General features: G+C 36.1%; 3 protein-coding genes across 11 annotated transcripts in view; 1 reads left to right on the top strand and 2 right to left on the bottom strand.

Annotated features, from left to right (window-relative positions):
• LOC118271140 (carbonic anhydrase-related protein 10) overlaps positions 1-14650 on the top strand; it is a 65811-nt gene that overhangs the window by 15461 nt on the left and 35700 nt on the right. The window lies entirely within an intron of this gene.
• On the bottom strand, positions 5379-7903 carry LOC126911006 (fibrohexamerin-like). Its single transcript, XM_050695719.1, has 5 exons — positions 7868-7903; positions 7237-7463; positions 6567-6706; positions 5989-6117; positions 5379-5515 (listed from the first exon to the last, which is right to left on the bottom strand). The coding sequence occupies exons 1-5, from the start codon at positions 7901-7903 to the stop codon at positions 5379-5381; spliced, it is 669 nt and encodes a 222-aa protein (XP_050551676.1).
• Positions 9362-11879, bottom strand: LOC126911005 (fibrohexamerin-like). The gene is made up of 5 exons (XM_050695718.1): positions 11864-11879; positions 11124-11346; positions 10475-10614; positions 9977-10105; positions 9362-9495 (listed from the first exon to the last, which is right to left on the bottom strand). Exons 1-5 carry the CDS (start codon positions 11877-11879, stop codon positions 9362-9364), a joined length of 642 nt encoding a protein of 213 aa, XP_050551675.1.

Raw genomic sequence — 14650 nt, 5'->3', positions numbered from 1 at the left:
TCAACGGAAGTCCTTTGTGAGGCCACCTCATATCCCTGATTAGCTGGCAGCCAATGCAATTAAGTCTAATGTCACATGTTTTTGGTGAAACCACGTACACACAACAGCAAATCAACCTACACCTTTCTGTAAAGTAACATTTTTAACTTTAATGTGTTGAGAAATAAAGTCGAATTTCAAATGTATAAGTTGTCGGATTGGAGTATGTTGACCTGCTAAGCGTGTAGGTACAAATCTTTTACCCCCTTTTATTATTTTTTAGTCTTTGCTTTTTATGTCTGGCCATTTTCCACGTCATTGAATATTCGTTTTCTTTTCGTTCTGTTTTTAAATTTTGTAAATGGAATATGAAACGGTGAGTGTTGTTTGTGCACAAAAAAAGTGAAACGATATTATTGTGATATTGTATTTTATTTAGTGCTGGTAACAAAATATTTTTTGTAAAGAAAAAATATTTTGCTTTGTATAAAAAGCCAATCAAAGATCTATATGTATTTACATTATTAAATATTCACCACATCATCCGACCACATCACATCATCAGAATACCTAGAGCTGCGGACTACCTAGCGGGTTACCGGGGCTCCCGCTTGATGAGCAAGAGCAGAAACCGGGTAGTTTTTAGTCAGTAAGAATCTGACACTCCATCTCGCCTCTCCAAGGCGGGAGAACTCAAAGCCTAGGATAAAGGCGTACTTTACTGATTCTACATACATTAGCTTTTTCCAAGTTATCCATAACTGGTGATAATTAAAAAGTCCTAAGACCAAAATATCAGACACTATTTGTATAGCACATTTACTCAACCTAGACACTGAACCTGATATTACAAGCTGTCACATATACAACAAAACAAAACATGAATACAGTTTAATAATATTAAAATCATGTTCTAAACATTCCACTACACATCAAGTAATACAAAACCAATATAACCTGACCCTTGAATCTATAGAAAGATCATACAAAGCTAGACCAAGATAAACTGGTTATGTATAACTTTACGTGAAACTGTTGGTACACTCTTTCATACCATTAATGAACACAAAATGCCGAGTCACGCTAACACATTAGCTTCTAAAACATAATTAGTATTAATTAGCGAGCTTTATTAATGTTCATATCTGCACAGTAACAAAGGTTCTATCAAATGTGCCATGTCATTGATGTAGCATTAATTTCAATTTGTATTAAAACAAAGAAGATTGTAAAAGAATTGCTCTCTCATTTGTTTTTAATATAAAGGCAGGGAAGTGAATGGAAATGTGGTTACGGAGTTTTATAAAGGATTTTATTAATGTAACTATGAGGATGCTTTTCCAACAGAGATGTGCAATGTAGGTTTACTACAAAGTTGTAATAGCTAAGGTGTGAAACTATGTGACCGTTTTCACTGATACTAAGCTATGTATCTGTGTAAGGAAGATGCGCAGCTTGAGTACGCGATCTATCGATAGAAGGGAAGCCATCGTTAGCATGCATCTTTCATTTAAAAAAAACATAGCTCAGCTAAGTCCGTTTCCACCATTACATACATATGGTCAAACTGAAAACCTCATTTATTTTGTCGTTTTAAAAAAAACTCGTTTACGTTTAAAGTAATCGAAACGAGCTTATTTAGTCATCTGATTGGTTAGTTTATTCCAGACGGCCAATCAGAGCGCTGAACGCGCTCTCGTTTCGAATACTTTAAACGTAAAGCTAACTCATACTCAGGGTACAGAACACCAAAAACTAAATTCAAAATAAATCCCAAAACTCTAAATATGACACGTAACACCGACGCAAACAAAATGAAAACTTCATCTAATCTTCATAATACATTTGCAATCTCAGAATGTAATCTTGGCACACTTGGACCAGTATCCATTGAATAATAGACGGAAGGTGGGACGTACTACGTTAATATTGTACACCTTAATTATACGGGATTAGCGGAACATTGGATACATGCACCTGTGGACGTCTTACCTAAGCCAAGTGGAGATTACCAAGATAAGGTACGCTGTGAGATGTATTGTGGGAGTTTGAAGACAGTATTCTTTGTTGTGTGTCTTTGTTTTACGATTTGAGAGTGATAGGTTTCGTTTTTTTCTTTAAAGTCAACTTATAAAGGTAGTGTTGTCGGTTTAAGGCCGGCAACGCACCTGTGACTCCTATGGTATTGCTGGTGTCCATGGGCAGGTGACCTATCTACTCGTTTGCCCTCTTCTCTAATACTAACACTACTATATAAGTGCCTGCCCAGTTTCAAGTTCGAGATTGATCTCCGAGGCATGCAAACATTCACTCCTTCAATCAATTAAGACAATTTGTAGCATGACATTGAGTCACCAGCTTAGAATTGTGATATTATGAGACTCATAACATATAACCAGTTGCATCTCTTACACCTTAAGCAATTAAACGAGATATCATAATGAGGTGATGTTATTTTACACGGTTCCGGTTCAAAGTAGGAATATAAATTCAAAGTCAAAGTCAAAGTCAAAGCATTTATTTCAATTAATCCTAAATTAGGCACTTTTGAAACGTCAAATTAAATTGTCCGTCAGTCTGTCTGTCAGTGAAGCTAGGCGCTCGTTCCAAAGTGTTGCTTCGAATGGAGAAGAACGAGCAAGAAACTCCATCGTTACTCTTTTCAAAAAATGTTTTTTACAATATCTCTGATACATTATTTGATCATTTACCTATTGTATATATATGTAGGAACAATGTAACTACAATACGACGTCAAAACTATGGGACAATAAAACCAATTTGTAAAGAATATAAATTAAAAAAGCGGGTTGTTTCAAACATAGTGCCCACATATGTACACTTACAATTTTGAAATAATGCTTCTATACAAATAAAAAATAATCTTTAATTTAATTTTTCAAATAAAAAAAAAAAATGAATAACTGCTTGATGCCACAGGATCCCTAGACTACATTGGAATAAATTAGTACTTTAATTTAACGTGTAACTAGTGATCGTATTAGAGCATTGTCTAGTGTGAGCGAGTGTCCAGTGGAGCCGGACCAACATGCTGCCACACATTTTTATCTTCAATATAATCTGACAGTTTATAATATGCCTGTTTACACAGTTCACGCTTTATACAAGATTTAAATTTTTTCTCGTTCAGATTCAGTATGGTGGTTGGTAGTTTATTGTAACACTTAACACAAAATCCCATGAAGGATTTCTGCACTTTGGACAATCGGAATTGCGGTATAGCTAACTTATTTTTACCTCTCGTATTAAAATTGTGTCTGTCGCTTCTTTTTTCAAACAATTGTTGGTTTTTTCTCACGTACATAATATTTTCGTAAATGAATTGAGAAGGCACTGTAAGAATGTTTATAGTTTTAAATAGTTCTCTCAAAGATTCGCGATGGTCGGGGCAAGTTATATATTGCTCGAATAGCTCGCTTTTGCAAAATAAAAATTGATTCTACATCCGCAGCTCGCCCCCACAGCAAAATGCCGTAAGACATTATGCTGTGAAAATAACTAAAATAAACAAGCCTTGCCGTACTTACGTCCGTTAGCTGCCTAATCTGTCTAACTGCATAAGCAGCTGAGCTTAGTCTCCCCGAAAGTGCTTTTATATGGGGCCCCCATTGTAATCTGTCATCTAATGTGATACCCAAAAATACATTCTCCTTAACAAATTCCAACTTTTGTCCGTTCAAAGCAACATAACATTCGTTATTTTGTACGTTTGGCAAGCAAAATTTAATACATTTGGTTTTTTTCTCATTAAGCGCCAAGTTATTAATAGTAAACCACTCATAGACTCGAAGAATGGAGCTGTTCACGTCGTCAAAATTATTCGTACGTCGACCTATTTTAAAAATCAGTGATGTATCATCTGCAAACAGAACCATTTTTGGTTCATTTTCGAATATGAGTGGCAAATCGTTTATGTACACTAAAAAGAGGAAAGGACCCAATATTGAACCTTGAGGAACGCCCATTTTTATCTCAGACCCTTGTGAATTAACACCGTTAATATGAACTTTTAGCTGCCTATCTCCTAGATATGATTTCAATAGACGGAGCGCAGTGTTTCTAATCCCGTAATGATTTAATTTCAGCAAAAGTGTCTCGTGGTCAACGCAATCAAATGCCTTTGAGAGGTCACAAAAAACACCTATGGCATCCTGTGCTTCCTCCCAGGCACCAAATATTTCTTTCATTAAAGTAACACCGGCGTCAGTTGTACAACGACCTTTAGTGAAACCATACTGCTGATGGTGGAAGATGGAGTTTTTATTAAAATGATGAAGCATCTGAGACAGTATCAACTTTTCAAACAAAAAAAGATTCAAAAATCTTATACTCTCTCGCTTCGCCTAAGGCGGAAGGTGAAATTGCATGATCCCCCTCCCCCCAAAAAGCAACAAAAATCCAGGCGAAAATCACTTCCAGCCATTATCTCCAGCAAATTCAAGAGTAATCTTGCAAGTGGCGTCTAAAAACCATTGGTTAAATAAATAAAGGAACAATCCAGAAGGCTATCCGTGTTACTCGTTGCTAGTAAATAATAAATTGGTCGTTTTGCCCAGGGGTAGGCGTGTAATATTATCATTCCACTCCCCTGTGGTGCGCACTAACAATGCTCATATCTTGTTCCTCTATACACTAAAACGTGACTTGTAGGTAGACTAGATTTAGCTAGGAGTTAAACCTAGGTTTTGTTTACCGTTTTTGGATGCTGATTTTTGATAGATAAATCTGTCTATTCTTATGAAAATAAAGGAATATTTTAAAAACGTTGTCACAAAAATGACGTGGTAAAGAAGAGGTTTAAGACACCCTCTTCTCATGCATAATAGTGCGAGATCAAATCCTATTAACGGTGACTTTTTCCGAGTTATATGTATGTGCTTTCTAAGATTATTTATACAAGCTTTTCTGACAAACGGTTAAGAAAAACATCGTGAAGTAAAACACCTGGGCTTATAATTTCTTACTATAAGTTTAAGTTTACTCAAACTGTCTCTGTGTGAGAAGAGGCCTTTGGACAGCAGTGATGGTCACTCATAGGCTGTTGATATGATGCGTTACAAAAAACATCATTAAACACAAAAATATAAATAGGCTGCGCGACGTCGCCATCCCTCTGTGACTCGAAACTAGTAGAGCTTTTCTCCATTAATGTACGTGAGTAAACCGCGATTTTTAGTTATTAAAAATACAAGCTTTGAATGCAATCAGTTTATTAGTGTGTGAAGCAATAAACAAATACAATTTATAAAAAGGCCATAAAACCATTAATTGAAAATGAGGAAAATAAAGTTCCAGAGACATGCAATTATAATATCAGCCAAACATCATTAAGAAGTATTTCAAATTCATTGGTAAAGAACATTTTTGATGTCTTTTTGTCAGTAGTGTGCAATATCACATATAGAGCTCTGGAAGAACTTGGAAAAGAATATCGGACCCTGCGTTACGAAGATTTCCACAAGACTTATGTCCACCTTAGATTCTACGTCAATGAGTGCCCTCTGAAATCCCGGATCTGAAAAAAACATTATATTTTGTCAAACTATTACTTAATTAGGTAGTATTACAATAGATAAAGATGTAAAATGTTTAAGTCTTTGACTGCCAATAGAAAACTGTTGAAGGCAAAGTCTCCACTAACGTCGGTCACCGGTGACCACCACGGCGTTCAATGTGTGAATATCACTTCCACTTTTTGTTTAGTTCCAAGACAAATAAATACATTGAAATTCTAATAATACTATACCCAACCTGGGAAGCCAAACATCTTTGCTTAGCAATCTCATACAACAATTCTCTCACATCTCTCTCCATCTCACATCCAACCGAGGAAAGGGTTAAGATCTCACCCATTAAAACTATCTTATAAAAATCACTTTACATAATATATATAGTCAGTTCATAAAACTTAAGCCAATGCATTTATCTACAACCAATTCATAATTCATTAAGTTCTAGCCAATTCATTAGCCTTTTTATAAAACTTACCTTTAGTCTTATAGATACCAGGTCCAAGCGTATACTTCGGTTTACCGTCAGCTACATACGTGTACACATGGGCTCCTGACAGCTGAGGATCTTTGAGGTCAGGGATTGACAAGGTCATAGATAGGTCTTCTGTTGAAGAAAATAAAGAGGTACCATTATTAACAGACAGTGTAATTTCCTTTGCATCTTTATTTCATTTTTGCATCTTAGGTTAGTTTTGTAGAAAAAATTTAACATTACGCCTTTTATCCCCCAAAGAGTGGGCAGAGGTGCACATTACGACACGTAATGCCGCTATACTTTTCACCATTTATGTTATAAGTTCCATGTAATAGAGGGTGAGCCTATTGCCATACACTGGGCACAATTCTAGACTCTGTGTTACTACTGAACAATTTTCAAATAACCGAAATAAGCCCAGCAATACTTTACGCGACCTGGGAACCGAACCCGAGACCTCTTGCCCAGTAATCGCACTTGCGACCACAGGACCAACGAAGCAGATTAGTGTTTTGTATGTCTACTTTTATGACAGATTTTCTTAAGAAAATAGATGAATAATCTATTGTGTGTCTTACTGTATTCAATTTCCGTGAAATCAGCTGTTTCTAATGACTCCTTGCCCTTGCGATAGTACGTGACGACACATTTAGGAGTTTGCACCACAATACTGCTGAACTCCACTTCCATCACTAACACGCCTGTAGCTTTGTTGATACTGAAATAATAAAAAACAAACAATTTCGATACAAACCGTTTTGGTAAAGAAGCAACACCACTACCTGTTAGTCATGCAGTCTTGATTTTTACGTTATAAGTCGGTAATCAAGCAGACGGATTGGATTGAATCGCGTACCATCAGGCGACCAATCTGATTTAGTCTGGTTTGAATGTCGAGCCGGCCAGTACAAGACACCCAATTCTCGTAAATAAGGATACTAGTTTTCGAAACCTTTTAACGGCTCGTACCAAGCCGGTAAACATGCTGACGAGTTATATGCACTTTCTATCGATTATTTAGACAACAATGACAACACGGTGAAGGCAAGCGTTGTGAGGAAACGTGGGCATTATAATTACTTATTATAAGCTGTGGTATCGCCAACCTCCATGTCGAGCAAGCGTGGTCCATCCGTGCTGAAGCATGGCTTCGTGCCACAACCTAAAACGGCTATTGAGTTTCTACTCCATAGGCTATTGCACTTTTCTTTATGTTGTTCAAAAATATCGGTTCTCACAAATACTCACTAAAACTCCTTTATCTTCCAATTATTAAGGCCTTTAATTCGCGGATTGTTCAAAGTAAACGTAAGATTCGCATGTGGTGTGGGTAAGTAGATCTTGTCAGGTATGTAGGGATCTGGTGCTGATCCTCCGGTGATGGAACATTGGGTGTTGTAGGCAAAGAACCCTCGGATACAATTTACATCGTGGATGGAACAGGGCGTCACGATGGATTGTTCGTGGTGGGGGTTCTTGGCGAATACATGGTCTGAAAATAAATAAAGTAAAGAAAATACTCTCTTAACTTATATTACTAAGACTTATTAATCTAACACTAAAAAAATAAAAATCAATAGCTTTTGTACTACGCTTCATTAAAGTATTCAAGTATTGATTGCATCCATAATATATACAAGTGTTTAAAAATACAGTATTTAGTCACAAATTATTATAGATAATAATATTCATCATAAGAATCAACCAACAGCCAAAAAACGGACGTGGATATACAGGGCCACGTTTGTTACCTCATGACTTCCATTCTGTCCCACCCGTGCTCGAAGTGCTATGTTACACTTATACATATAAAAACTAATAAAACTGAAACCTCTAAGTTCTAACTCATATCTTTTAGTAAAAAGGTCAATAAACTTACCAGACGAACCGCCATGCCAGGCCCTAAACCCGCCATCTTGAAAACCACGACAAGAACTAAATAAAACAATAAAAAAACAAAAAACGATTCTCATAATCACACGTGTCTCTGTTTTCGTAACAACAATGAATGGTCTAATTAAAATAATTCCGTGTATCGTTAGCTAAATACACCAAGCTTGCATGTTAAAACGAAGGAAATCATTATTACCAATAAAGACTTCAGTAAGAAAATTACACACTACAATGCAAATTAATATAAGACAGGATAATTTGAATATGAGTAATTGGTTAATTAATTACCGTGTATGTACGTTTACATTGTAATTAACCGATGTACCATATTCCGTAATGTTATACCCTTAAGGACTTGGGTGTAAGAGCAGTAGCAGTAGTAGTAGCGGTAATTATAAACTCCATAACATGACGCCTTGTATTCTTCGGAGGAGTTGGCAGAGGTGCAGGTAATATAAAATGTTTTAATCACTTTTTTACAAAATCCTAGGCAAAAAGTAGTAAATCTATTGCACTACACTCAGTAAGTTACCAAACTGCGTACTATATCTAGGTTTGAAAAACTAAAAAAGCTTATAACAGTTTTTCCAACATCAGACCGAGGCAATCAAACCGGAGATCTCTTGCTTAATATTTGCATTTTCATCATTATTGCAATTTCAGGCACTCGACCATGTAGGCAGTCTAATGATCTAAGATTCTCGTTAGTAATCACACTCATCATCATCGTCAGCCGGGAGACTTCCACTGCTGAACAAAGGCTTAGTCATCAACGTAGAACGACAAGCCGCCACCTGCATCCACTGGCTCCCCGCTACTCTGACGATATCGTCGGTCCACCTAGTGGGAATGTAATGGAGTAATCACACTATATAATATTATAAATGTGAAAATTTGTTTGTTTAGATGTTTTACCGTAAATCACACTGAAACTACTGAACAGATTTTAATAAAATTTGGTACACAGGTAGGGTATGAGTTGACTTGGGTGATAGGATACCATTTTTATCCCACGGGATTGCGGTTGTAGCCGCTGGCAGAAGCTAGTATTGTCACCAAGTGTCATATTTTGTGTACGTATAACATAACATTGTTATTTCGAGCTCGGAATAGTATAGTAACTATATGAGCCATATGCAGGCAAACAGGCATCCATCATAAAACATACTGACACGAGATTTAATTTAAACAAATAAAGTAGTAAGGACAGGGAAAAAACAATCAATCATAAAACATAGAGTTGAATATTTATTCATATTTCATAATCCATGCATAGTAGCGTAGTCTCTTTATTTACATTTGAAAAAAATAATAATATAAAAATATCAGGTCCAAATATAGAAATTATTTTTATAGTGTAAGCCGGTAAACGAGCAGACGGATCACCTGATGGTAAGCAATCGGCGCCGTCTATGGACACTTTAAACACCAGAGGCGATACAAGTGCGTTGCCGGCCTAAAATATAAAAATCTTCTTTGTCTAGTTGTAGTAAGTGCATACAGTGCTTTGAAAGAACAAGAAAAAGAAGATTTCGCCTTGTGTCACGAAGGCTTCCTGAAGGCCTAGAGCGACTCTATCCAGTAGAAGCTTGGTTGTTCTTCTCACGTATTCATCTGTAATGAAAAAGTGCATGTAGTTAGACGTCTTCAAAAGGAAATATCGAATACTATGGGCCCACATTAAAAGAAGTAAAAAAGTCTGGTAGAAATACTCTCATTTTTAAAAGAATAATCCTTTAATAAAGTTCTTTATGGTGTCTCTGATTTTTCTATATTTATCTGTCTCAAACGTGATTTACTGCCGTACTAAGACACATTTAATGATTCCGTAAACTATTCCTCAGTAACGGTTTTGTTCAGAACACAATTGCTAAGGACTGGATTAAGTTTCCATTTAATGACTCTGTATGGGCTAGTTAATCTCATTTTTCGACGTTACGCATTGGTCTTTTGTCATTTTAAGTTAATAGACATACTTAAATTTTTGACCAAATATTATTTGACTATCTTAGACTTATAAAGGCTAAGATAGTCAAATAAAGATGTGTCTAGTAAAACCTGAATCGGACTGTATCTATAATAATTGTATAGTTACCTTTATTGTCTGTGAAAATAGGTCCCAGTCCGCTTCTAGGGTTGGAATCACTGACGTATGTGTAGACATGGTTTTTGGACATATCGATGTTATTAATTTGAGGGGCAGTCAGTGTTAGCGATAGATTCACTGAAAGAAAACAATTTAGAATTAGACAACTCTATTAACTAAGAATCACGGTTAACTCATGAGCAGTAATGCAAAAAAGCTCTACTAGTTTCGGGTCACAGAGGGACTCTTCACCATGAGCATCGTGCGCAGACGCTGCGACGTTACACAGCCTACGTCGCCGCGTCTGCACGTGGGTAAACCGTGACTTTTAGTTAATTCAGTATCTCTCAGGATAGTTATTATAAAACAAAAATATAGAGAACTCTAAATTAAAATGTATCTCCATAATTATTACAAACGAATAACTCTGGAACCAGTAGTTCTAGATTTGCGAAACAAACAAACAAACTCTACTTTATAACATTAAGTATAGATTATAAAACTAACGGTATTCTATAAACGCGTAGTCAGCTAAATCCAACGGCTCCTTTCCTTTCCTGTGGTAGGTGATAATGGTTCTTGGAGAGTACACCCAAATTCTTCGGAATTCCACCTCAAATAGAACAGTGTTTGTCTTTTTGTTTATACTGAAACACGTAAATTAGTTAGTAGAAAAATAATACTACTTCTTAGCAATTGCTGAGCATTAGATTTTACTGTAAGATTGGTGACGATGTGAGATGGAAGATGGTATTTTATATAGAGGACTTTAGGGAAAATCATCCAATTACATCTCCGGCCTTGGGCGAAGCGAGAGGGAGTGTCAGACTTATACTAACTAAAAACCATCCCGTTTCTACTCCTGCTTTTCGAGCCGGAGCCCCGGTAAACCCGTTAGATAGTCCGTAGCTGCGGATCTAGAGGACTTAGGAATTTAATGATGAATGATGATATGTAGATCTTGGCGTCTTCTATAGTAAACCAAAATATTTTAATCCGCCCTACCCCTACCTACCCGCCCTACCTACTTATATTGAAAGTAGGAAAAGCAAAAAAAGATTATATTATGTAGTTATTAAAATTGGATTTTTCAATGCCTCAAAACAGGTGCCACTTAGTTTTAGAGAAACATAACTTTCTACAACGAGGTACTTACTAGAAATCAACAATTTTGAAGTCATTGAATCCTTTAATGTCTACATCTGTCAAGATGAATGTGACATTGACATGAGGTAAGTACATGGGTATACTTTTGACCCTGTGGGAGTCTGGGGCTGGTCCATTTGGTAAACTACATTGGGAATTTTGAGCGAAGTACTGCTGGATGCATTTGAGGTCTTGAAGACCACATGGACGCACTATGGCTTCTTCATCTGAATCTGAAAAAGACATAGGAACAACACTTATATGTATAAAGGAAGTGTTTAAAGTTTTTTTTTTTATAAATGGATATTAACAGAATTTGGAAATTGATTTTTTTCTTCAATGTAAATGTCGCTAGTGATAGAGCAAAGTGGCGAACAATTGGGGAGTGGACTGCTATAGGCTGATGATGATGATTCTTCAATGTAATATTTTATCTAAAATAAAAGTAGCGTAAATACCTCTTTAGTATATCAGCTACCTGCCAATAATAAATCAAGTCAAAATTGGTCCAGCCATTACAGAGGTTAGCCGGAATAAACAGACAGACAAACAGACAACAATTGTAAAAAATGTGATTTGAGTGTATGAAGTTATTTCGATATTACAAATAGACACTCCAATTGTATTTATTGCTATTTTCCAACTATCTTTGCGATATTTGTCCGCGTAGAATAATGACATATGAACATAGAACGATGACACGAATGATAAGATGCATGTTATGGCTTCCCTACTATCGATACATCGTACACTCAAACTGCGTCATCTTCATAGCACATCTTTAGTGCAAAAGCACCATAAAATACATGTACTTACAATAACTGCTACCATCTTTGATGATTCGGCCCCAAAAATTGGTCTGACCATCGTCAGCAGAAGTACAAACTTTGACAATTAAGAGAAATATTAAAATCTTCATCTTATTTCTGTACACCCCTTCAATCAATGTAGATCAATAAATCAACTGAAACTTTATAGCGTGGCCGTGGATCGTGTTGCGTTTAAGCATTTATGTTAATTATGAAGGTAATTCATAATTATAATTGATTCTAATCATTTAAATCATTTGTTTTTTACGTTAAATATGTACTACAAATAGTTTAATAGACTGCCTCGTTGGTCGAGTGGTCGCAAGTGTGACTGTCGTGCAAGGGGACTCAGGGTTGGAAGTCGGAAAAGTATTACTGAGCTTATTTCAGCTTTTCGGAAAATGTTCAGTAGTAGCCGGAGTCAAGAATTGTGTCCAGTATATGGCAATAGACTCACTCCCTATTTTACATGAGACTTATAACACAAATGGTGACAAGTGAGTGTACATTGTACAGTGGCACTATGTGCCGTAATGTGCATCACAGAAAACCGACGTAAAACAACGCTTGCGTTGTATTTCGTTGTGTGAATGAGATTAATTAATAGGCCCTATTACCCCTCCCTTCGAAACCTTCCTAACTCTCGATTTCCAAACAACCCTTAAATTCCTAACCCCCAAAAGGCCAGCAACGCACTTGTAACGGCGATTGCTTACCATCAGGTGACCCGACCGTTAGTCTACCGGATTGTACCATAAAAATGGCTTACGTAATATTTCGTCCGTTTAAAAAATCCAAGACTCATAGCTTGACAGTTGCATGTATAACCACTGAACTCACAAGGTAAATAAAGGCCATTGATCATCATTAAACATTTGCGTGATAATATATAAGCAAAATGATCATGCGCAACATTGATTGATCATTTAATTACATGGAGGATTCTTAATTAGTACGTTTGTGCGTTTTGTTTTATACTTGGGTTTTTTAGGTCATTGTCTAGTACATTATTAGTTTAATCAGGTCTGATAGTAATAGTAGTACATATATGTTTGGTCTTATAAGATTTAGCTTCTGTTATATCTGTTCTATTTATTTTTGAGAGTGTTTTTCAAAAAGAAATCGATCAGGATTAGGTTGGGTTAGAGATAGAGTGTCAGTTTCTTACTGACTATAAACAGACCTGTTACTACTCTTGCTTCGCCCCGAAGCCCCAGTAACTCTTTTAAGTTGTCCGCAGCTCTTAAGTGGTACACACCTGGTCATAAAAAGAAAAATCTATTATTAAAATTCGTTTGCACTAAGTTGAGTGAGTTACATTTTATTGGCCTGATATGAGTAAAAGTCAAAATCAATATTGAATCACCTTATATCACTTTCCCCCTGGTCAAAACGTGGACGTAACATCAAAACCCTTAAAAATGTTTTATCCGAATTATTTTCGGGTACAAGTTACTTTAAGAGCGTAAAATTCGGCACCTTCACCTTATAATCCGGAATTTAAAAGTCCAAACAAATTCGTCACCGAGTATCTTGGAAGTCTGAACTCCGTTCATCCCGGATTACCATATTTTAAAAGTAATTCACACCTGTTCGCCTTCCAAGTCGACCGCGCACCGGAACTTTTGGGAAGTCATAGATTTTAGAGTAAATGGAGGACTAATGTGCGGCGTTTGAGAGGTATTTTGGTATGAAATAAAATTAAATGTGTTTTTTTACAACAGTTTACCTCATAAAAATACCAGCTTTCTTTTTTGAGAGTTGAAAATCATTCAATGGCTTCTCTCGCCATGGGCAAGGCGAAAAAGAGTGTTAAACTCTTACTGACTAAAAACCACCCCGTTCCTCCTCTTGGTTTTCGAGGCAGTCCGCTCCTGGTTGGCTCCAACTAACATTACGTTGACGAATGAGAAATAAATATTAACTCCGACTTGGCTCCATCTAACATTACGTTAATGACGAATGAGAAATAAAGATTGATGGCAAAATCTTCAGTGCTCGATCTGTCCATACAATGTTTCTTCATTCAATTTAAGAGTATTCAAGATTAGTACATAATTTAATAATAATTTTAACTTCCAGTCTTCTACATTTAATTTGAATGACAATTCTTTTTTTCAAAGTCAAAATCAAAATTATTTATTTCAAATAGTCCGTGAAGGCACTTTTGAACGTCAAACCAAATATTACAATATAAAGAAAACAAAACGCTCTCCGAATATCTCTTGCCGAACCCATTACCTATCAAAATAAACACGTCAACAGTTCGCACTCCATTAATTAATTACTCTACGTAGTCAAGTAAGGAAAGTCCGCAAGTTCTCTAGTTCAGTGAAATCTGTGGAAACCGTCGCCCCGTCTACTTCAGGTGTTAATTTCACAAAATTGTCTTAACGCTTCCTTCTGATTACTGATTCACAGTTATATTAATTGTGGCCCGAACTTTGTCAAGCGATTAACGACTTTATTGTTTTATGCATGCTAATTGTTTTGCGATTTGTGTTTTTGTCAACAATTTAGAGAACTTTATTTGAAAAAAAGCATTATAGAATTGACATTATTTCGCCTCTGTAATGACAGCAAAGCAAAAATCATTTAAACTACGGTACTTCGGCATATTAGCGCAACGTAACATACTACGAGTTATGTTAGTGTACACCACGGTTCAAGAGATAACCAAGATAAGTTTATTTTAATGAATATTCTACACAATACATACGTACCATTT

This window comes from Spodoptera frugiperda, chromosome 9 (assembly GCF_023101765.2).
Source record: "Spodoptera frugiperda isolate SF20-4 chromosome 9, AGI-APGP_CSIRO_Sfru_2.0, whole genome shotgun sequence".
NCBI classification, from domain to species: domain Eukaryota; kingdom Metazoa; phylum Arthropoda; class Insecta; order Lepidoptera; family Noctuidae; genus Spodoptera; species Spodoptera frugiperda.
This window is presented reverse-complemented; position numbering and strand designations above follow the sequence as displayed.